General features: G+C 40.5%; 1 protein-coding gene across 1 annotated transcript in view; it reads left to right on the top strand.

Annotated features, from left to right (window-relative positions):
* The window catches only part of GPC4 (glypican 4), a 112,722-nt gene extending 92,356 nt beyond the window's left edge, over window positions 1-20,366 (top strand). The window contains exons 4-9 of the mRNA XM_004481017.5: window positions 10,580-10,745; window positions 15,955-16,085; window positions 16,168-16,314; window positions 17,164-17,300; window positions 17,973-18,148; window positions 18,242-20,366. Coding sequence (XP_004481074.1) covers window positions 10,580-10,745; window positions 15,955-16,085; window positions 16,168-16,314; window positions 17,164-17,300; window positions 17,973-18,148; window positions 18,242-18,450 — 966 coding nt within the window. The 3' untranslated portion in view covers window positions 18,451-20,366. The remainder of the gene's footprint in view (window positions 1-10,579; window positions 10,746-15,954; window positions 16,086-16,167; window positions 16,315-17,163; window positions 17,301-17,972; window positions 18,149-18,241) is intronic.
* Window positions 20,367-23,265: the final 2,899 nt, after the last annotated feature.

Here is a 23,265-nt window from a genome sequence, read left to right as displayed (position 1 = left end):
CGTTTTAGAATTGTAAACAATACTATTTATGAACATCTTTTTATATCATTATTATTCTTTTGGTACTCTTGTAAGTGGGATGTATGTTCGCTTTGGAATCTTAATTTTTAAAATGTGTTTAAAACCACCATACTCTTTTTTTAAGATTTATTTTACTTACTTATCCCCCCCCACCCCATTGTTTGTACTCATTATTTGTTCTTTGTATCTGCTTGACTTCTTTTTAGGAGGCACCAGGAGCCAAACCTGGGACCTCACATGTGGGAGGGTGACCCCTAATTGCTTGAGCCAACTCTTCTCCCTGCTTGTTGTCTCTCATTGTATAACTCATTGCATCATCTTAACATGCCAGCCCATCATGACAGCTCGCTGTCTTGCTCGTCATCTTTAGGAAGCACCGGAACCAAACCCGGGACCTCCCGTGTGGTAGGCAGGTGCCCAACTGCTTGAGGAACATCTGTTTCTCCACCATACTCTTTTTCAGCTCTTATTCTGCTTCTCCTCTAGATAAGGAAACATACATACACAGACTCTACATTCAGTTGCACTCTAGAAAAGTAATTAATACCCATGAGCATATATTATAAGATGTGCACAGCTTTTTAGAAGACTTTGAAAATTACTGTGGACCACACTGCTCTGGACCTACTACAGATATTGAAATTGTAATATGTGGCAAAGAGCTCATGAAATAAACGTAGAGAATTGGATCACACCAGTGTTGTTTACATTATGTTCCTTGGAGTTAGTTTTGGAGGTACCTCAGAATACCCCTTGATGGTGGGCCAAGGGAGAAGAAGATCTTGAAGGGGTTGAGAATCTGTGTTCTTGCCTCCTCGTTCTACCAGACAAGCTTTGCATTCCTTGGTTTTATGTAGTAGAGTTTTGAGCAAGATTTTAAGGGGGAAAGAGTTCTACTGTTCCCTCACCCCATCTACCCCCTGTCCCAAAGATGAAATTTGAAAACCTCTTGAAGGCCCTGCCATCTCTTTCCTTTCATGACTCAATAGTAGTGAAGAAAGAGTATTGATAACTGGGACAAAGGAAATGCCTGCTTATAGTCCATTGCCAAAAAGGGCTGCAGACACAAACACAGCAGCTTCCGCTCTGGCATTTGGTTGTTTTGAGGACTGGAGGAGTGGTCAACATAAAACCCGTGCAAGGATAACTAACAAACACTAAAATCTAAACCAGATAACCTACCAGAGAGTTCATTTTGAGTTGGGGTGACTATAACATATTGTCCAAACCACGAGGTGCTTATTAACAGTTAAAACCCAGACAATAGATACAAACCAGGACAGTCCTGGGCAGACCAATATGCACGATCACCCTAGTCAGGAAGCTAACCAATGTGAAGATAAAGATTCTCAAGAACCATGATTATGAAAAATTGGTGCTCTAGGAGATTTCCAATTAAAATTGGGTGATGATAAGGATTAGCTGACTGGTTGCAATCATTATGACAGTTTTGTTTGTTCCCTCTATCTTCTCCCGGCCATAAACGGTCAAGAAATAATTCTTTCCAGTATGTTTTGGTTCAGTCCTTCTCCTGCTGATATTTGTACTCTAAATTGAGAATGTTTGTTGGGACATATAAGAGTGATATGGGGGGAGGTGGGGAGATAATTGTTATACTTAAGGGAATAATCTGCTTCCTGAACTTCTGTCATCCTCTGTAACCATTATTAATCTTTATTAATTGATTAATGATCAGTCTTGGAGATGTTCATGTCAGAGTCCCTAAAACAGTGCACAGTTCATCCAGATGAAAGTTGTGTATATTGGAGTTACCTAACATGTTTACTCTCATTTTACAAGTCTCCTTAGGTTCCTCATAAGCTGAATAGGCAGAAAGGTGCTGCCGTGTGCTGTGTGGTTTGAATATCTGCATGCATGTATGTGTGCACACTCATGCCTAAGAGAAAGGCAAGGATGAAAAAGCCCTTTGCAAGTATTTGAAAGGTGGTTTCTTTACGTTAAGCCTCTGCTTTCTGAGTTCCAGGGTTTATTCTAGGAAGAAGGACCAGGCAACTCATACAGGCTCATCTTGGTGTTAATCTCACTTTGCAAGGTTGGAGCCCCATTAGAGAACTGGGATTCCAGGACCCCAACCTTGCCACTGAAACAGCGGAATGGATTTAGAAGGTTAGAAACTTGCCTTTGTCACATCACCCCATCTCCCAGGGTAGAGAGAGAAATAAGCAGTTTGCTGCTTCCTAGTGTTGCATTCTTAACATCCATCTAGAATTAACAGTGGGAAATCAATAAGATTTGATGTTTATACAATTCAGACACCCCTCCCTATCCAATAAAGAGTTTGTCACCCAAAGGGAAATAGTAAAATGGCTATAATCAATTTCTGATGTTGCTTTTGGTATGAATTTTCGGAAGAAGGGTGATTTCCTATGTCTCAGTGTTTTTAAATTCTTTGAGAAAGTTACTTTCTAAATATAACCCCAAATTTATTGTTAGAATTGATACCTATTCTATATTTGTTTTATTCTGGTATCTGCCTAAGAGATATTTGCATAGTTATATGGGAATACTATGAATATAAACTACATGGCTTAATTTACATAGAAGAAACATTACTTACCAATTTAGTTGAAAATGTTTTTTGGCTACATTAGGATAGAAGTAATAGTTTTGTTTCACTACTGAGCTTCTAGACTTAAGGACTGATTTATCAACTGAGCTGGGTTATATTTTCTAAATGACATAAAAATGACACATAGGCATCAAATCTGTTTCTGAAGGTGCTGAAACACATATTATATAAAATCTTTCTGTGGAACCTTTCTGGATAAAGGCATGCAAGTGATTCTTACACACTGAGAAAATACTAATTAATTTTTAGAGACTGACTACCAATAAAACAGATTTTAATTTGAAGTACAGTGGTGTTGAGAACACAAATGACTTGGCTATCAAACAGAATTTCAAATGGATCATGTTGAAAAAAATCTATATTTGATTTCTTAAATAAGTAAGGTTCTCTACCACCTTGGACATCCAATAAGCAATGCTTTTTTTTTTTTTTTTTAAATGCCCAAGTGTTGTTTGCAGGTGGAACTGGAACAACCTGAGAAAGAATATGCCCAGTAAAATGAATTATCTTGGGCTGGGAAAAAAAAGAAAACTTTCAGAATGGGAAAGGTATTTCCTAAGAGGTCTCTTAAGTCAAATATGAAAAACATCTTGGTCTTGGGGCTACTGATTGCATACTTCTCAGAGATCTTCCCACTTTATAAGTGGCATGCCTTGCTTTTCTAGTCTGCTTTTGCAACAGAAGGGTTAGGTTGTAAGTTGAGGATGATTTGATTATCTATAAGCCTTTTGAAGACCTTTTAGTACCAGCAAGATTAGCTACAAGAGAAAGACACTTCATAGTTGAAGTATACCTGCCTTCCTCCAGTTTTTCTGGGCCCAGACATCCAGTGATTTCAGCTCACTCCATTGAGCTTTACAGTTCAAACTTCAGAAATGTCCCCTTAATTAGGAACAGATGGTTCAAGAATACCCTGGTGCTACACATCTTTGTATTACTTATTCCATCTTTACTTGTCATGGTTCATGATACATTTCTTAGTTACCTGCTTGCAGCAGCAGTTTTGCCTGGAAGGGCGAAATCTGTTGTGGTCTTTCAAAAATGCACAAGTGGTTACATGCACTATGAAAATTAATAACTCCTATGCCAAAGAGAGCTACATTCTCATGGTTTCAATTAACACTGACATAATGGGATGATGTCTACACCCTCCTACCACCCCCAACTACAGGGGCTATAATTAGAAATCGGTGCCTTACCATGGCGATATCTAAACAGCTGTCCTGCCTTGAAAATAATTCCCATTGCTTCCCTTCATCTCTGTCTAGCCACTATGCCCACCTACAAAATTATTAATACTCCACAAACTATTGTGCCATCCCTCCCAAGTCATTATAAATGCAAATTTAAAAAATGCTCAGTAGCAGAAGCTCTTATTCAAAGTGTAGACTTTCAGTCCACCCTTAACATTCATTCTTAAAGATGAGGGTGTGGATGGCAGGAGTGTGGGAGGTGTGAAGGGCTGAATAACTTGAGAGGTTACACACTCTCAAAAGAACAAAAATAGAACCCTCTTCAGAGGGGTTAAAGCAATGACTTAATAGGTCTTAACTGAGTCATATCATTTAAAACAAAACAAGATACATGTTTCAAGTATTTATGCATCTTCCATTTAATCTGCATGTCCATAGATAGTCCTGAGTAAATGTAGCTTCTTTACATACATTGAGAAATTCTGTTATCAGATAAATAGGTAGGAAGTTTTCATCCTCCTTCCTGTGTGTGTAGAATTCAAAACTAATCAGAATGTTGTTGAATAAATGCATCACATCCATGGCCAGTTTAGGTTTCCTATCTTTTTTCTCTTACCATAATCTGGGGAAATATTTCCTGTTATTTTTTTTATTGGGTGCTTATGTTACCAAGCAACAGATAAAATCTAGACTTTTTCTGTTAGTTTGTTAGTGTGGCTGCATTAAAAAAAGTTGCTGCAGCAAATATATGTTAGGAGTTTGGAATAAACTGAAAGGAAATGTGTTTTTAACTTCAGTGCAGCCTCTTGACTGCCATCACTCTGTAATGTGGCCTAAGGATCGTTCTGAATTACTGAAATGAAATCCAGGCCATGTGAAGAGTTCTGCTCTAGCATTTTTCTGTTTTCAGGCTGCTTGCAGTAGTTTCTTTTCTTTTCTTTTTTTTAATGTGGTGTTTGGAAAATTGGTAGAAAGTCCCAATCTATATTAAAAGAGTCATTGCAGAAAGAAGGATGTTTCTTTTTCTGCCAAGGCTTTTTATAGGAGAAATGGCATGCAGATGACACGTTAAATGGATATCCTGAGGAAGGCAGGAAAGGGGTTTGTTTGTTTTTGTCAGGTGGTATTGGGGATGGGATTGAGCCTAGGACCTTGTACGTGGGAAGCTGGTGGTACTCAAACACTGAGCTACATCTGCTCCCCAATGAGAGTTGTTCTTTTATTTTTTTTGTTTTGTTTTGTTTTTAGGAGGTACTGGGGATTGAACTCAGGACCTTGTACGTGGAAAGCAGGCACTCAGCCACTTGGGTTATACTCACTCCCCGAGGAATGAATATTTTTAAAAGTCTTAATAAATTAATAATTTTAGCATGAAACATAGATTGGCTCCTAAAAGATATATTCTATAGCACCTTTAAAGTGACCTTAACATTAAAAAATATCTTGTTTAGTCTTGAAGGATTTTCCAAGGATTGGAAATTATTAATGTATTGCCATTATAGATCAGTAACTCAGATTGAGTTTGATTTGAGTTAATGTAGAAGTATTGAGTCCAGATGACGTACCCTTTGTATCATAAACTCACCCTGCAAAGTAAACAAATCAAAACTTCTCATTCATATATAAATAACCTAAAACCTTTTTCTTCTATAATGTCCTGCTTTCTAATAGGAATTGATAGTCTCTCCTACATGCAATAGCTATTCTTTTTTATAACTTGGGTAAAGTTTGCAGTTGTTTTCTGATAGGTTTTGTTCAAGTGAACTCTTTCCTTTCCATGCCCGGCTGGCTTTTCTTGATCCTTTGAATTCTTTGTGAGCAGGCAGGGACTGGAGAGTGATTTTATATAAATACATGTATTTTTTTCTTATCCCTCTTGGTAACACCTCAAATAGTTACAAGAACATAGTACTGGCTCAATAAGTCATTATGGTTGTATTAAACAACACGTCATCTCATCCAAGTGTCAAATATTGTTCCATGTGAAATAGTTGCATCCTGAATTGCCTTCAAACAGAAAAAAACAAACATTCATTTGGTCAACAAACTTTGAAAACTGCAAATTCTCACTAGAAGACATCCAGCCACATAGCTGCAAGTTCTCACTGAGTGTGGAGATTCCTACCAAGGTCTGGGGGCTGATGGAGAAAGGACTAAACCCACATCTGCCCTTAAGTTCTCTACGGTCTACTATAGAAAAGAAGCCAAACTACCTGGGTTCAAATCCTGGCTCTGCCAATTACTGGAGGAACTCGTATGAGTCCTTTAATCTCTTTGAGTCTCCACTTCCTTATCCGTGACATGAGACAATAATGTATGATTATTTTGAGGCTTAAATGAATGACTACATGTCCTCTTATTAAATGTCAGCTATCAGTAGACAACTCTGACAACAAGACCTTCACAACTATGAAACCATAAAAGCTAGAGAAGCATTTTCTTCCTGAGACCATTAAACCATTCTTTGTGTTCAGAGAAGGAAGGGAGGAGCTTATAGTTTTCCTTTTCCTGTTCTTTCTTCCTAACATATTGAGAACTATTTAATCTCTTAGCTAGGACTGAAAAAATGTGGCTTTTGTAAAAGCAATCATAACTCCCATCCCCACCCCTACCCCAGCCCCAAGAATTCTGGAAGTCATTGACATCTGGGCTCAACCAGAGCCTTCTAAACAAAAAGGAAAACATCTCAAACCTTAGTTAAGAGCTGTGCCTCAAAGGAACAATCAGATTGATTATTTTAAGTGCTCTACCATGGCATAGAGAATAAATACATTCCCAAGGATTAAAGGAAGAATTTGGAGTATAGTTACCTCTGTTTTCAATCCTAAATCTACTTCAGTAAATAAAAAGTTATTTGGGGACTCGAGAGAAGTAATTAATTTTTGAGGGTACAAGGGAATAGAATGTGAATGAACTTGAATTTATATTAAAAATCGACAAAACCCCAGATCAAAGTATCTCTGAGTTCTCTGTTACACTTTGTTATGGGTGAAAGGTTTGCCCCTGGTATGGCAGAGAGAGGCCTTATGTAGGAGCACCCACCAGTGCCTGGTATTTCACAGTATAACAGCAAGATCCAGCACTGACTGAATCAAGGAGTACTTGAACTTACACCGGAAACATGAGAGAATTTGAAGTGAAGCACCGTGTACTTTTTGCTTTCTCTTCCCCGAGGCAGTGGCATGCCGTTGGCTCTTTCATCAACCTACAACTCTTCTTACTGAGAGCCTTTTGAAGATTGCAAAAGAGGAGCAACCATTTTGTTTACCCACTGGAATACTCCAGAATCAAAAGGTAGAGCTAGTTCTTGGTACTCTTGAGCCTACCAACTTGGTCAAGACTGTGAGAGTGGGAATGAAGTCCTGGGTAGTGGTTGGCATTTCTAACACTTCCTCGGGGTTGAGGGGGGACGTGGAATGAGGCATCACAGGGGCCTCCTGTTTAAGATTTCATGACAGTTTTTAAAACTCTCCTCTTTCCAGCAGGGCCTCATCCCACACAAGGGATTTGCTTCCCAGGCCCCGAATTTCCTTTGTGTGAAATAGTGCATGGTGGTCTGATTTGTGGTTGTGAGACGGAAGACAGATTTCCTCTAACTTTGGTATTTTGTGTGTCCTTTCACATTCCAATTTTCTTACGACCTCCCCATCTCTTTTTAGTTCTGGTATTAGTTAGTGTCTCCATAGTATGTTATGGCCAAATTCCTTGTGATCATTTTTAGTAGTTACACAACAAATCATGTGCACAGTATGAGCCACTACTTAGCCCAAGAATGAAATGGAAAAATTCCACCAAACCCAGCTTCATAATCTTCCTTTAATAAAATTCTACTGTGTTATTTAGTGTTGTCTCTGGTTTTAAAATTTGAGCCTCCATGGACCTATTTTAAAAGCAGTACTACATAGTGTACGACAGAAAAGATTTGATGTGCAATTGAACTAAGAGAACAATGGACTGCTTCCTAGGTTTAAAAAAACTGGAAAAAGATTTCATTCAAGAAATATTTCTTGAATAAAACTAGTTGGGGTTTAAGTTTTTAAAACATCTTATTTCCTAAAAAGGGCATAACACTCCAGAATGTCTTTGTGTTTTGTAGAACTGGCTATATATTCTCACATAGAAATCCTTACTTGCCTTGTTACCTAAATCACAAATACATTCCAGAATAATCCCTGGCACATAGTAGACACACAATAACTATGTGGGGACACTTTGGTTTTCTACATCTCTTCTTACTAGGGTGTTGTCTTCTCTCAAGCGTAGCAGTCCACAACTGCTAAGTGCTGCCCTGTGATTTTTTCAGAGCCATTACTTAATGATTCTTTTTTTTTTCTTTTTTTTTCAAAGATTTATTTATTTATTTAATTTCCCACCCTCCCCTGGTTGTCTGTTCTTGGTGTTTATTTGCTGCGTCTTGTTTCTTTGTCCGCTTCTGTTGTCGTCAGCGGCACGGGAAGTGTGGGCGGCGCCATTCCTGGGCAGGCTGCTCTCTCTTTTCACGCTGGGCGGCTTTTCTCACGGGCGCACTCCTTGCGCGTGGGGCTCCCCCACGCGGGGGACACCCTTGCGTGGCACGGCACTCCTTGCGTGCATCAGCGCTGCGCATGGCCAGCTCCACACGGGTCAAGGAGGCCCGGGGTTTGAACCGCGGACCTCCCATGTGGTAGACGGACGCCCTAACCACTGGGCCAAAGTCCGTTTCCCTACTTAATGATTCTTTACTTCTGTAAATCCAACCATTGAACAGTCTCACCAGTATGGGACCAGCATAAAATAAGAAGAAAAGAAATGCTGTCTGAGATTAGAGTTTCCTCTAAATGTCATACATCTGGGAAATCTTTCTGTCACGAATGTTGGATACGGCAGGTAGCTGGGTGACTGCTGGCAGGTCACTTAATCTCTTGGGCTTTGGATTTCTTATCTCTGCACTCATTGATCAACCAGGTCTACTTCCAACTCTTAAGACTTCCAGGATTCTTCGATTTTCAGGCCACTTGCCCTCTCCAGGCCTGTTTGCACTTCTGTAAATGAGGGGGAGGACAGGTACCCAAGTCCTAAAAACCTGTGACTTTAAAGGACTGAACTTTTAACTATCCAGAAAACCTAGCTCTGTAGAAGGGCCATTCCTCCAGGGTATTGGTAAGCCAAGCTTTTACTGCGCGTTAATACACAGTTAAAAGGACTAATTTAATGCCTAGGAAAACATTTGGAGCTGGTTAAAACTGCGGAAAAGCCCCAATTTTTCATTGGGAATGTCGACTTCAGTATATACAATTACCATCTTATTGTTGGATGTCTCCACCCCGCCCCCCCGCCCGCAAGGCTAGTGTTTGTTTGGGTTACATGTGTGTGTGTACATCAGATAGGTGCCTGACAATGTGTTTTTTTTCCTGACAGCACTAATCCCCAGTTCCTGTTCCTAAGGGCATTGTTGATAAGTGGTATCCAAAGTAACACTCCAGAGCTGGTGAAGTGCATTGTCAAGCTGCTACGCATCCCAGCATCTGTTCTTGCCTTGGTATCTGCTTTCAAATGTCTATGTTTGCAGAACTGGTTGGTACTGATAGAGAGGAATGCACTAATCCTCTGATACTGACTCCAAAGGAGGAAAATGGGGCAGAGAAAATGAGAAGACTGGGGAAGATTTAATTAATTCCCAGCATGTGATACCAAGCCATGATCATTTCTAAGCACTGATGGAAATGAGTGACAGGCCGGAATCAGCTCTTCTGTGGTATAGATAGTTTCAACTTATAGAAAAGTGAAGAGCATTAGTTTTAACTTATAGAACTCGGAAGATAAAACGATGTTCCATTTCTTTGAAGAAGAGAATCAGCACCATCTGACTTCAGTATCGCTTTCATACTAGTCCCTTCCCCTCCTTATAGAACCTGTAGTAGGCACATGTGTCCTGCTATACGGTGTCTCTCAGTTCCTGCTGGTGTCAAAGCCCTTCTAAAATGTGGCTATGAGTACACCCCTCTCCATCTAACCTTATTCCCCACAATTCCTTATTCCCATTCTAAGATGCCAAGGATATGCCATTATATTTTTTTAGATTCTGTTCATTTCATTCTCCCTACCTAGAATGTTCTCTCCTCATTTGACCACCTCAGTCCAACTTCTTCAAAATTTAACTGAAGACCCACCCCTTTACCCCAGAACACGCCAGGCTGAATGGCTCCCAAGTCTTGGAAGGGCCTTCATGTTGCCCCAGAGTTTAAAGTTACTTGAGTAAAGTTATTGGAATATTCTGCCATGTAGAATACATTGATCTTACCTTCTGCATAGTTCTTAAGCACAAAATGAAGCACACACTTGGTACCCTTCTAAACCTCGAATGTGGGGTTAAAGTTCAATGGGTGGTCTTATAGTCAGTGTGTTTGAGAAGATGTGCTTGGGTTCCAGTCAGGGAAAGACAAACATAGTGATGGTAGAGGCCCTCGCAGGCCATGCTTGGTGGACTGATGAGGGCAGCCTCCATTACTGACTTGGTGTTTTCTCAGGACTTTGGAATAATTGAGCAATTTCAAATGAGTATATTTTTGGAAGAGGGGCAGGGGCATGTGTGTGTGTTTAGGTTAATGCCCCATTTCTCCCCTCCCCACCACCACACATCTCTAATTCACCTCTTCAGGACACAGGGAAGGCCTGTAATTGTGGTCAGTCACAACTCGTTCTTTGCTAAGGTCATGGCCAAACCTCAACTGTCAACTTGGAGGACTTGCAACTTACTCCCCGCCCTGGTGTTTATCTTTTTCTTCGGTTCCCTTAGGTGAATCCCACAGCACAGTGTACCCATGCCCTGTTGAAGATGATCTACTGCTCCCACTGCCGGGGACTTGTGAGTGTTAAGCCATGTTACAACTACTGCTCCAACATCATGAGAGGCTGTCTGGCCAACCAAGGGGACCTCGATTTCGAGTGGAACAATTTCATAGGTGAGCAAGCGATTGCCGGGTCCCTTTCTGCTGAAGATAGCTCCACTTCCAGCCCTCAGAGACATTGTTAACTGCCAACTATGGAACTTCTGTACATCTTTTAACATTTCCCGGAGTCTGAGTTCTTCAGACCTTTCTACAAGTAAACATTCCCTTGAACTAATGGTGGCATTTCTGAAGACATTAGCACGGTAACCACCAAGTTTTAATAATGCGAAAATGCCTTTTCGATATTTTCTCCTTCAAGCTCAGTTTCAGTTATGCGTCCTAGGCTTTTAACCGTGTAACCATGTAAATGCTGTAGTCCAGCCTTCACTGAGCTGTGTGGGTGGCTTTTAAACTGTTGTCTCAGTTATGCTGCAACCGAATCGTCTATAAACTGGCCAGATACTCATTTGATATTTGGATCAAGGGAAAATCTGATTGCAGGAATTTTAGGGGTTCTTTTTCTCTACAATTTAGCAATCCCAGACTGCGCTGGTTGAAAGCAGAAGGCCTTCTGCCCTGATGATTTTGAGAGCTGTGTTCCCATGTATACCTTCTACCTAGCGAGCCATTACTGGCACCCAGGCAGCCATTTATGCCAAGTGGCCACTTTATGAGAGGGTTAATTGTGATTTGTGGGAAAGGTCCTTAATTTAAACAGCCAGCTATCAACTAAACTTGATGCCTACTAAGTGTGCATGTTTGTACATATATATATTAGTCCTGAAACATCAGTGACCAGCGTGGAAGCTCCCTCACACTGTGTGCCACCGGATGGCACACATATAATAAGAGCACACAGAAACAAACTCCCTCCCCTACCATCCCCCAGTCTCATTTGCATAATTGTGGAATTTGAGTGTCTTTATAAGCACCTATTTTTTACTTATTTGTCCAAATCATGGGAACATGTGTGCAATTTGCTGGCTTGGTTTTCTTTTGGGGGAGAAGGCGGGGGCTGGGAAATGCTTTTTAGTCGGCATGAGAGCTAATTACTATATTAATTCTGTTTGAACGTGCATCAATAAATTGGCTCCAACTGATTCTTGAGAACACTGCCGCAGGAAAAAAAAATTTAAAGCATGTGAATATTAAGCACCCCGTCACCATTGTAGCCTAAATAGCTCAAAGCTAGAAGACCTGAAAAAAATCTTTACACACAGAAAAAAGCAGAATCCCATGAAAAGGAAGGCATAACACTGGCAAAGACACACACACACAAATGGCACATCCTGCCCAGAATGAAGCCATGGGAGAAATTGTTGCTTCATAAGTATTTCCCATGGAAAAGGCCGTGACATTCCCTGATCTAAAGTAGTTATTATTCTCGCTCTCATACTCTCTCTCTCTCTTTAAATCCATCCTTATCCCCACAGCAAAATGTCAAGTTTGCTATTCAATTTTTAAAATATATAAGAGAGGTTGTGAGCTTACCAAACAATCATGCATAATGTGCATAATTTCCATACATCACCCCTCCATCAACACCTTACAATGCAATTCACTTTTGTTAATTTTTTTTTTTTTTAGGTACGGGGCTGGGGATTGACCCTGGGACCTCGGATGTGGGAAGCCGGTGTTCAACCACTGAGCTACACTGGTTCCTGAGGTGGTTTTTTTGTTTTGTTTTGTTTTTAGGAGGTACCGGGGATCGAACCTGGGACCTCATACAGGGGAAGCAGGCACTCAGCCACTTGAACTATATCCGTACTCACCTCATTTTTTGTTTTTTAAAGTTGGTTGCCCTTTTCACTTTTCCCAGTAATGCCCTACTTCTCCAGGCAAAGAAGGAGAATTTGCCAGAGGGTTCAAAATCTCATAGCTGGCAGTGATCCGATTTTGCTAATCTGCACAGACATATCAGAAATAAAGGGCAGAGGGTCAGAACATATAACCAAAGTCCTCTCCTCCTTGTAATAAAATACGAATCCTTCTCCATCTTTTTCCAGGAGTTTATTTCCAGGTCCATATCAAATCAAAACTATCCTCTGATTTACTCAATTAATGTTTTCAACTCGTTACCATAAGACAAGGAGGGCTTGGTTGCTCTCCTTGGTCTTATATGTTTAAACAAATTACATTTGTTATCTTTGAAGAAACAAAATTAGACCCAAGTGGGAACTGGTAAGATTTCAGAACTGACCTTCCCCACTTATTTCAAATGATATTTTTTTAGGAGAGGGGTTGGGGAATGAAGTAAATAATTGTATTTCAACATCATTTTTAACTTAATGGGTATAATAGTCTTTTTATTTTTAATAGTTGATATAAAAGGCCAGGAGTAATAGATCTTGTTAATCTCCAGTTCATTTGCATGAATTTTTCACCAGGGTCTAATTAATTCACTCTGAAGTTATAGAATTTAGTCCCTTCAGTTCCAATTTACATGCCTCTGTTATAAGTTCTTTTTTTCTTCTTCTTTGCACCAAATTTTTCTTCCCTTTTAAATAACTGCAGTTAATGAATGGTCAAGGGCTTTTTTCCTCCCTTCTTTAAATCAGATCTTGGGGTTAAGTCGGGGAAACTGCCTTTTGTTCTTCTAGCTAGGTCGGCTGGCTGAAGATGGGGGTTTCTGATTATTGGCGGCACAATGCAAAAGGAATTGCTTTCCCTAGTGAGAAGGGGATGCTTTGTTGCCGGGGGCCAGGGAGGGGGTGCTCAGTGGTGGTATCCCGAGCACTGAAATAATGCCGTTGGACTAGACCTTTTAAGAGACACAGGATGGGTTTTCCAAATCGGCTTTCATGCTGCCATACCCTCCCTCTCCTCTCTTTTAACTGTGTCTGCTTTGCCTTGAATTGTGACCCTTTAGTAAAGGTTGACATCTTGTCAGCCTTTATCAAGATGGATCCAAATAGTTGAAACACCTTGGACTAGATTTTGCAAAAGGTTGGTTATATAAAACCTTAAGTTAGAACAATAAACCATATATCCACACCCCTCACACCCCCTCACACACCAAAAATGTCAGTTTCTAGAGAATCATTGATTATGCTTAGGTGCAACTTGTTGCCATCACGTACTGTAGCTGCGTTAACATCAGTTTGACTCATAGCCAACCCTTTTAATGTCAGATGTTGCCGCCAGCAGGAATGTAGCACTGGGATTCCTGACAGGGACACCAGCGAGTCAGTTTCTGGCAAGAGGTGGGAGCCAGCCAGATATTCCACAAATAAAAGAACTGTGGCCTAGATCGGCCTGGAGAAAACAAAAACAGCAAGCCAACCATCTTTGGATTTCTCCTGGGGACTCCTTATCAGGGCTGGCCACTGCTCATCTGGAAAAGCCTGTTGGTAGCCATTCTTGACTTTTCCCAGGGGTTGGAGGGAGCTTTGGCTCCTGGGCTGCAGGCAAAAGGCGTCCTTGCTCACATTTCCCAACTGCACAACATGCACCGCCGTTGGCACTGGCCCCGACAAAGGCCCTGCTTTGCTCTCCATTCCCAGGCCCTTGTGTATGGCCAGTCAGCTCCGAATTTACAAAGACGCCAAACAGCCAGAAGAATTGAGGTTTATGTTTCCTTTCAGGCTTTCACAAACCCATTCGCGACCTGGTCTTTCCTCTCCACTAGGGGCGTAAGTTGTTATAAAATACACTGCTTTTTCTTGTTTAAACCTCTGCATTTTGTGTGTTTATTATCTGACTATTCATAATATTTTTATTTTGAGCAAGCAACTTCTCAGCCACGAAGGAATGTGCTTTCAGTACACAGCAGCCCTGCTGCTTTGACAGTGATGAACACATTTAAGTTGTGCTCCACTTGTTTACAAAAGTCTCCTTTTGCTAGCACATCAAAAGCATTTTTTTCTCCCCTTCAGTACAATGGTATATTCATGCTGGCAGCCTTTACTTAGATGTTTGAAGCACCACTTTATTGGGGCTTGCCACAATGCAATCTGAAACTTCATTTGTTATTACTTTTTTTAATTGCATTTTGTGGAAATCTGTTTGTGACATTGGAATTGTAGTTTCAAGAAATGACCCCATGCTTTAAAATGTGTTGCATTTGTTTGAGGTTGAAGGTGAAAGGTTGATGAACAAATTTAGGTTCATTGATATGTTGATGCTTAGCTCCTTTCCACTAGGACCTTTAGGTAGAAGTTCTGCAGTGGCCTGTAGCAGTCCTCAGTGGTCTTAGAGAAGGACACACAATCAAATAGAAGCTAGCGCTTCTTTCTAGTAGCTGTCCTTGGACTATTTGAAGACACTGGATAATGGAGGTCTAATTCAGCCTTTTCTTGCCCCATGTATTAAGTGTTAGTGTGAAAAGGGAAAAGGACAAGTTAAAAAGTGCCCTGATTGTCTTTAATGAAACATCTCTTTCCCTGCTTGGGTATTACATTTCCAAGTTCTTTTGATACTGCACAATAGGTATCAAGCAAAAATACTAAACCTTGTAACCCCAACAAAGCTGCATGACAAGAAAACAAGTACAGCGTATTTTGTTTAAGGGAGTCAGTGCTTTCTGAGAAATGGTAGACTTCCTCCAAAGTCTAAACGTGATTTGCAAAGTAATTGGCTCTGAGTATACGATTTTTGTGTCCTGGGTCTTGTGTTTTTTCATTCAAACGAAAATAGGTGGGGTAAAGATGTTTTTCACTTTAAAATAGATCGAGGTCCTTGCATTTGCAAGAGGAAGTTTATCTTAATAAAAAATTGAGTTTTTCAAAATTTCATTACATGCAGTCATTAGGATCCCTAGGGACACTTTCATTTGTATTTTCCAACTGTGCACTCAAGGATCTGAAATGGCTTCATTAAAAAAAATGAAAGAAATGAATTGGCATGCCAGGATTTTAGCATGATTTATGTTTTTGACTCTCATAAATGGAACTTGAAATGAAAAGATCCTGGGAAATCTCTGGGAGAACTGGCATAATATTCTACCTTTAGCCTTAGGTTTGTCAGCTGGGTGCTAGCTCAGAGCCTCACAGCAACAGCCATTGACACACAAAGGGATGAGTGGTCAGTATAACGAAAGATTCCTGATGGCTGCAACACAAAACATTCATCCGGCCATTTCACACTGTAGACAGTGATAGATTGTGACTAAATGCACTTTGGTATCATGGAAAGAGATAGGAACACACGAATTGAATTGTGATGCATGTCTTCCCCCTTGCCCACAAAGGAAACAACCATAACACGATCAGGCAGATGACCCAAGACCACTCTAGTGATTTACTTTTCATGCTGTGTTGTTCTTTGCCCAACCTCACCTTAGATGCTATGCTGATGGTGGCAGAAAGGCTAGAGGGTCCTTTCAACATTGAATCGGTCATGGATCCCATCGATGTGAAGATTTCTGATGCTATTATGAACATGCAGGAGAATAGCGTTCAGGTGTCCCAGAAGGTAATGAGGGCAAGCTGCTGGGAAGGAGAGCCAGGGCTCATGATGGGATTTCCTGGAAATAACCATGCTTACCCCACTGCAGGTTTTTCAGGGCTGTGGACCCCCCAAGCCCCTTCAGCCCAGCCGAATTTCTCGTTCCATCTCTGAAAGTGCCTTCAGCGCTCGCTTCAGACCATATCACCCCGAGGAACGCCCCACCACGGCGGCTGGCACTAGTTTGGACCGACTGGTGAGCACTTTGGCAGGGATGGCGGTGTTTATGGAAAAGAACCAGAAGGATTTGCCCCAAAAGAATTTTTAGTGGCAGGCTTACGAGTTTGGATATTTCAGGTGGAACTTTTCAAGCCCGTGGCACATGTTGGTAAATCTGCCCCTCTCATTTTCGAGCTCGGAAAGTTTGTGCCCTAAATCTTATCTGAGAATGTCCCTTTCCTGTCAGTGTGCATTTGCTGAACTTTTATGTGCCTTTCTCCATGCTAGGCCCAGGAAGGCTTGTAGGACTAATGGCCTCAACAAAGATGGGGAAGCAGATACCCCAGGCTTACTAGCAGCAGGCAGTGTATAGTAAAGGCTAGGGTGGGAGAAGAATAAGGAAATGTATATAAATTGCTTTCTACACTGCAACATACTGCAAAAAAATGTAAGGAAGGACAAATGGTCATAAAACAGTAGAAGGAGCGAGGAGGAAGGCTGGGGCGGGGGTGCTGTGGGGAGGGAGAACAAAGGCAGAGCAGTTTCATGGAGTAGGTAATGTGTAAACTTGACCCTGGCTGGAAAAGCCTTGCAAGAATTGACTATCTTATAATTGTCTCTGTAGGACTGGGATCCTGGTAGTTTATACAAAAGTGGTAGAACAGACAGCCGGTCTAGGCAGCCCCTCCAGAGCTGGCATTCCAGCTATTAGTTCCTTGGAATGTATTTGTACTTCTACGAAGAAAATTCTTCTGCATCCCACCTTCTCGCTAATGTTGGAAATGAGTTGCATATCACTCTGGAGATATTTTGGAAATGGTAAAAGGACACACCTGGAGGTGGTTGGGGGTTGTTTGACAGAGAGGTCTCTTTTCTTCTTAACTAGGTCACTGATGTCAAGGAGAAACTGAAACAGGCCAAGAAGTTCTGGTCCTCTCTCCCGAGCAACGTTTGCAATGATGAGAGGATGGCTGCAGGAAATGGCGATGAGGAGGAGTGCTGGAATGGAAAAGGCAAAAGCAGGTTAGCCCGTGTTGAGCGGATTTGCGACCTCTCCCTAAATGTGGGACAAATTTCGGAGAGGGTTCTTGTCCAGTCAGTGTGAAGTAATCATGTAACGTAATCATCACAAAGTAGCAGCAACCTGGAAGGCTTCTAGGCTTTCTTGGGGGAATGGGCTTTGTCATAGATGTGTTGGGGAAAAACCCAGCTGCTTGCAAAGAATGCTGGGGCCGAAGTTCATGACAATGGCTCTATTTTGGTATTAGGGCTGCAACTGGAGGTTGAGGTAATTCAATGGTGTCGTTATTTTTAAAATATTTCATACCTGTGGTCCTTTGCCAAAAGGGCTGGCCTCAAAAAGCACCAGTTCTCAAATGGTCTCATCCTCTTCCTTGAAAAGGACCTCTTAGCACATTCAGTCACTTAGATACGTAATCGCTTGGCCAGCCCTTGCCTCTGGCCCACAAACTTCAACAAAAGGGAGGGGTAGCTTTCAAAAAGGTCATGGTTGAATTGGAGAAACAAGACATACACCCAGGAAAAGGAGAAATTTCGAGTAGATCGTTAGGAATCGAAAGACTTGCAGGTAATTGTGCCCAGTAGAAAATACTAGAATCTAGGCAGGAGCCTTTGATGGTCCCCTCTAACCTTTTGCTTTACTGTTCATCTTGATGGGATCATTTCTCATTTCAGGTACCTGTTTGCAGTGACAGGAAATGGATTAGCCAACCAGGGCAGTAACCCAGAGGTCCAGGTCGATACCAGCAAACCGGACATACTGATTCTTCGTCAAATCATGGCTCTTCGAGTTATGACCAATAAAATGAAGAATGCTTACAATGGGAATGACGTGGACTTCATTGACATCAGTAAGCATTTGTGGTCTTGAGGTACAAATTGTTCTTGTATGCCTCGTGATGAGAACAAGTGGAATGAAATCAATTCCATTTTTTTAAAAACAGGTGATGAAAGCAGTGGAGAAGGAAGTGGAAGTGGCTGCGAGTATCAGCAGTGCCCTTCAGAGTTTGAGTCCAATGCAACTGACCACACTGGAAAGACCGCCAACGATAAAAAAGCAGCTGATGGTGCTGGCTCCCACCTGGTGGCCCAGCCCTCCCTCCTCGTCGTCTTCTGCATCTTGTTCCTGGTAATGCAGAGAGAGTGGAGATAATTCTCAAAGTTGGAGAAAAAGTGTTCATCAAAAAGTTCAAAGGCACCGGTTATCACTTTTATACCATCCTAGTGACTTTGCTTTTTAAATGAATGGACAATGATGCACAGTTTTTACTATGTGGCCACTGGTTTAAAAAAATCCTGACTTTGTTTTTCCATATTCAGTTTTGGGAGAAAGAAGGGATTTATACGTTAAGTTGGTTCCCACTCTCCCAGAATCATGTTAAACGTGGCTAACAATGTAGGTACAGAACTGTAGTTAGTTGTGCATTTGTGATTTTATCACCTTATTGTTTGTTTCTTTGTTTGTTGTTTCATTTTGTTTGTGGGGTTTTGTTGTTTTTTTTTTTTTCCACTTATGATCTCACCTTGTTTCTTACAAGAAAACCAGGGTCCTTTCTTGGCATGTAACATGTACGTATTTCTGAAATATTAAATAGCTGTACAGACGCAGGTTTTATTTATCATGTTATCTTATTAAAAGGAAAAGCCCAAAAAGCAGTGAAATTTCCATTTATCCCTCTTATTTTAGTTGCCTTATCTGAAGAGAAGTGGAGGTGATTTTGTTTTTTTAATTATTATTATTGAGGACAGAATGTGAAGGCATAAGCAGGCTTCTGAGCCACTTGCCAGATTGTATTCAAGCATTAATACAAGAAGAAAGCAATTACCTACTTAATTTCTAGCTGGGAAGAGGCTGCAGACTGCCCACATTGGTTGAGTTTGAATTGCATAAGCTAGAATCACATGTAGGTCCATTTCTTGAACCTTTTGATACTTCAAAGTGTAACCCATTTAAGAAGAGTCTGATATAGTCTCCCTTGAAAGATATAAGGCAATCAGGATTGTCACTGTTATTCACACTTAGTTTGGGGGTGGGTTTTTGTTTTGTTTTGTTTTGTTTTTAACCGGCAAGTTAGCAAGCCACTGTGTGCCGGTCTTCACGTCCACATTGACCCAGAAATAAGTAACCGGCAGTCTCATTTGATCCTCCTTGTTACAGGGTCCAGATTTCAAAGCCAGCCATATCCCAGGAACTTTCTGGGGGCTGGCCAAGAGTTGGGGTACAGCCTGGGCTCAGGGAATCGCTGTCAGCATGCAGGAGCAGAGCTTTTGTTCTGGGCACGTGTTCCTTGCATTTGTTTTGGGATCCCAGTGTTTTGGATTACAAGCTGTCTCATTTGAGTTGTCTCCTTGTCCATCCCCCTCTGATCAGAAAGGCAAAGGACTTGGAGTGGTTCGCAGCTATGTGCTACCTTGAGGCCAAGGAGCCCAAATTGGGGAGACTTGGTGTCAAAATTTTTTCCTGTGTTTTTTTTTTTTAACTTTTTTTTCCTGTTTGTTTTTATTTCATTTTATTTGGTGGGGGCTGAGGGGAAGAAGGGTGGGGGCTAGGTAGAGCTGAGAAGACTGCATTTTAACAGTGACCCTTAGCCATATGGATGAGCTGGCAAAGGCCATATCTGTTGCCCCAGGCCAAAGACAGACAACTGCCTCGGCCCCTTTAGAACGCTTTCCTTGTCTGCTTACCAAATGACAGCTCATAAGATTATGAGAATGTAACATCATTTTAAAAGGAGTTACCAAAAGTCTTTAGAAAAGACTAAAATTCTGCACGTCTCTTCCTGCTTTAGAAAGCCATTGAGATCCCAACAATTCTACAGAAGTTAAAACCCACAGAGAGGTTGTTTTTGTTATTGTTCAATCTTCAGTTGTAAGAGGAATTCTCTATTTTTATATTGAAACATAATTACTTGATAGCTCAGGGTCTACATTTCATTCAACTTTTTACACCAAATTCTGCAGAATGGTCAAAATGGAATATGGGGGGCTGTTGTAAACAGAGGCTTAATTTTATTAGAAGTAGCCAGTTATTTATTAAAGCATGATGTTAATAAAATAGGCATATTCTGGCTGGTGTGTGTGAGTGTGGTTTTTGGTTTGTTTTTTTTAAACAAATCACAGAAAACAAAATTGCAAGGGCACTCCATCTATGTATGAGGAAAAATGGATTGTAAATAGCTAAGCTGCCTTGTGAGAACTTGGAAAATGTGCTGATACTTAGTAACTACCTCAGTTGTAAGGAATTTCCTTTTTAGCTTAGACTGCTATTACTTTTACTTGGTAGAAATGAATCTGGCCTCCAAAATGTGGCTCAAAGATTTATCCCCATAGACCTTGTTAGATTGTTTTTAATTTAAAACGTTGAACTCTGCCCAGCTGGTTTCTTTCAGTCAAATTCTCTAAACCAATAACATTTTCCGAATTAAATATTCTTGAAGGTTCTTTGGGAACCTTACAGATTGGTTTTCTTTCTTGGCATTTTTTCCCCTGTTACCCTTTTATTATTTAAATTGTCTTTTGCTTTTGAACTTGAACTATGAAATAAACAAATCATAGATTTTTCCATTCAGGTCTGACTGAATAACTTGGCTTCTAACCAGCTGGCAGACCCATCCCCACTCCAAAAGAAAAAAAAAAGAATAAAGGCAAGTTGAATATTTTAAAGTCTTAAAGAGTTCAGAGTATGAGGTAGAATAAAAGCCTTGTTAGGGAAGACCTGACATTTCCAAACTCTCAGTTAATAGCTTATGAAGGGTTTGTGTTTTTATAAAGTCATTTGTGAATTTTTTTTCTTTCAAGAAAAAAAACCTCACCCATTCTGTACTTTAAAAAAAACATTTTACAACTCTTGGATTTATATTTTATTTCAAAAATAGTAATTAGCACCTATTACGTTGATAAAAGAAAGGCTGAGAAAAGAATTGACTTGCATTTTTAAACATTATTTATGGAATGTTAATAACCTAACAGTTTACATGAAGTACAATTGTCATTTGTGGTTAAGAACCAAAATCAAAATAGGTGCAGATAGTGCTACACGAGATTCTACTTCTCCTTTTGTGTTGGCAGAAGGGTTAAATCACAGAATATGTCTATTTGGATGGGTAAAGGTTAGTAAGTTAATAACAGTGTCTACTAGAGATAATGTGTGTGATCTTGTGGTCAAGCACATGTCAAACTATAAAATACGAGTTTCTAAGTCCTTTCAGCTTTCAACTTAATGGGAAGAAAATATAACTACATTCCATGATCTACTTTAAAAATTCAGTTTCTACTTGTTAAACTCCCATTTCTTCCCCAAGTCATTGTTATATAATGTGAAAAAAATATCTGAAAGATGAAATATGGTAACAGGAATTCAACCTATTAGTGAGGCAAATGCTATTATATAATATATATCTCTAATTCGGTTTTTAATTAGGTAAAATATTTACATGGTTTAAAAATCAAAATGCACTGGGAAGTGGATGTGGCTCAAGCAATTGGGCGCCCACCTGCCACATGGGAGGTTCTGGGTTCAGTTGCTTTTGCCTCCTACAGGAAGACACCGAGGTGACACGATGGGCTTGCATGGAAAGCTGATGCAACAAAGAGACACGAGGAAAACCCGAGAGACATAGCAAATGGAGCAGAGGTGGCTCGAGCAATTAGGTGCTTCCCTCCCGCATGGGTGGTCCTGGGTTTGGATTCCAGTGCCTCCTAAAAAGAAGATGAGCACCCAATGAAAAGACACAGCAGACAGTGAGGGAAGCCACGAGCGGTGGGTGAGAGAGAGAAATCTTTTTTAAAAATCAAAACTTACAGAACATGTAAAATCAAAACGTCTAAAGTGTAATTTTCCCTCCCATTCCTGCAACCCATCTGCTCAATTACCCCCACATTCCAGGTAAAGTACTGTTACTAACACTAATGATGTATGTATGTCTCCTCCTCTTCCTCCTATTTATTCTATTTTTTTTTATTAGAGAAGTTGTAGGTTTACAGAAAATAATGCATAAAATACAGAGCTCCCATATACCACCCTAGTATTAACACCATGCCTTAGCATGGTGGTACACTTAAATCAATTCATGAAAGAACAGTTTTATAACTGTACTATTAACCCTTATCCATGGTTTACATAAGGGGTCATGCCTGTGTTGTACAGCCTTGTGTTTTTGTTTTTTAATTTATTCTAGTAACACATATACAATCTAAAATTTCCCCTTTAAAGCTCTTTCAGATATATATTCCAGTGCTGCTAAACACGCTCACAATGTTGTGTTACCATCACCACTGTCCATTACCAAATTTTTCCATCAAGCCAAATAGAAACTATTCAATTTAAGCATTAACTCCTCATTAAGGTTTGTCGGGTTTAGTGATGTTTTCAAAGAATCCACTTACGGATTTTTTGATGCATGTCTTCTTCCAAAGTTTCTTTATGTATATATAAGCAAATGTGAATAGAGATTTTTTTTTTAACCTCTTTCACAAAAGGTAGCGTTTTTGCCCTATCTAATGTCCTGGGTTTTTTTTTAGGCGAATTAAAGCATTGAGGGGAGTGGATGTAGCAGCTGGTTGAGCGCCTGCTTCCCATGTATGAGGTCCTGGGTTCAATCCCCAGTACATCCAAAATCCCAAAACATCGAGCGTAGGTGGCCCCATAGATACACATCTATAATTACTAAGTTTAGAAACCCTATTTTAAGGCATGGCTTCTCAGCAATAGCACGTTTTTGTTTTCATTGCATTTAGGCCCATATTAATCTAGGTAGTTGTGCAAGAAACAAACATACACTTATAAAACAGTTACTTGTTTATTGATTGCTGTATTTTCAAACACATTCCCTGGTAGACCTTACCCTGTCACTTCTGGGCTGCCTTCCCCTTCGGGTCAATGGTGAGTGCTTGAGGAATGCAGATTAATTTTATTGATAGCCTAAGGGGAAACATAATTAGGAAGGTAAACCTCCTGCCAGGAAAAGAA

The sequence above is a fragment of the Dasypus novemcinctus genome, chromosome X (genome assembly GCF_030445035.2).
Source record: "Dasypus novemcinctus isolate mDasNov1 chromosome X, mDasNov1.1.hap2, whole genome shotgun sequence".
NCBI lineage: Eukaryota > Metazoa > Chordata > Mammalia > Cingulata > Dasypodidae > Dasypus > Dasypus novemcinctus.
This window is presented reverse-complemented; position numbering and strand designations above follow the sequence as displayed.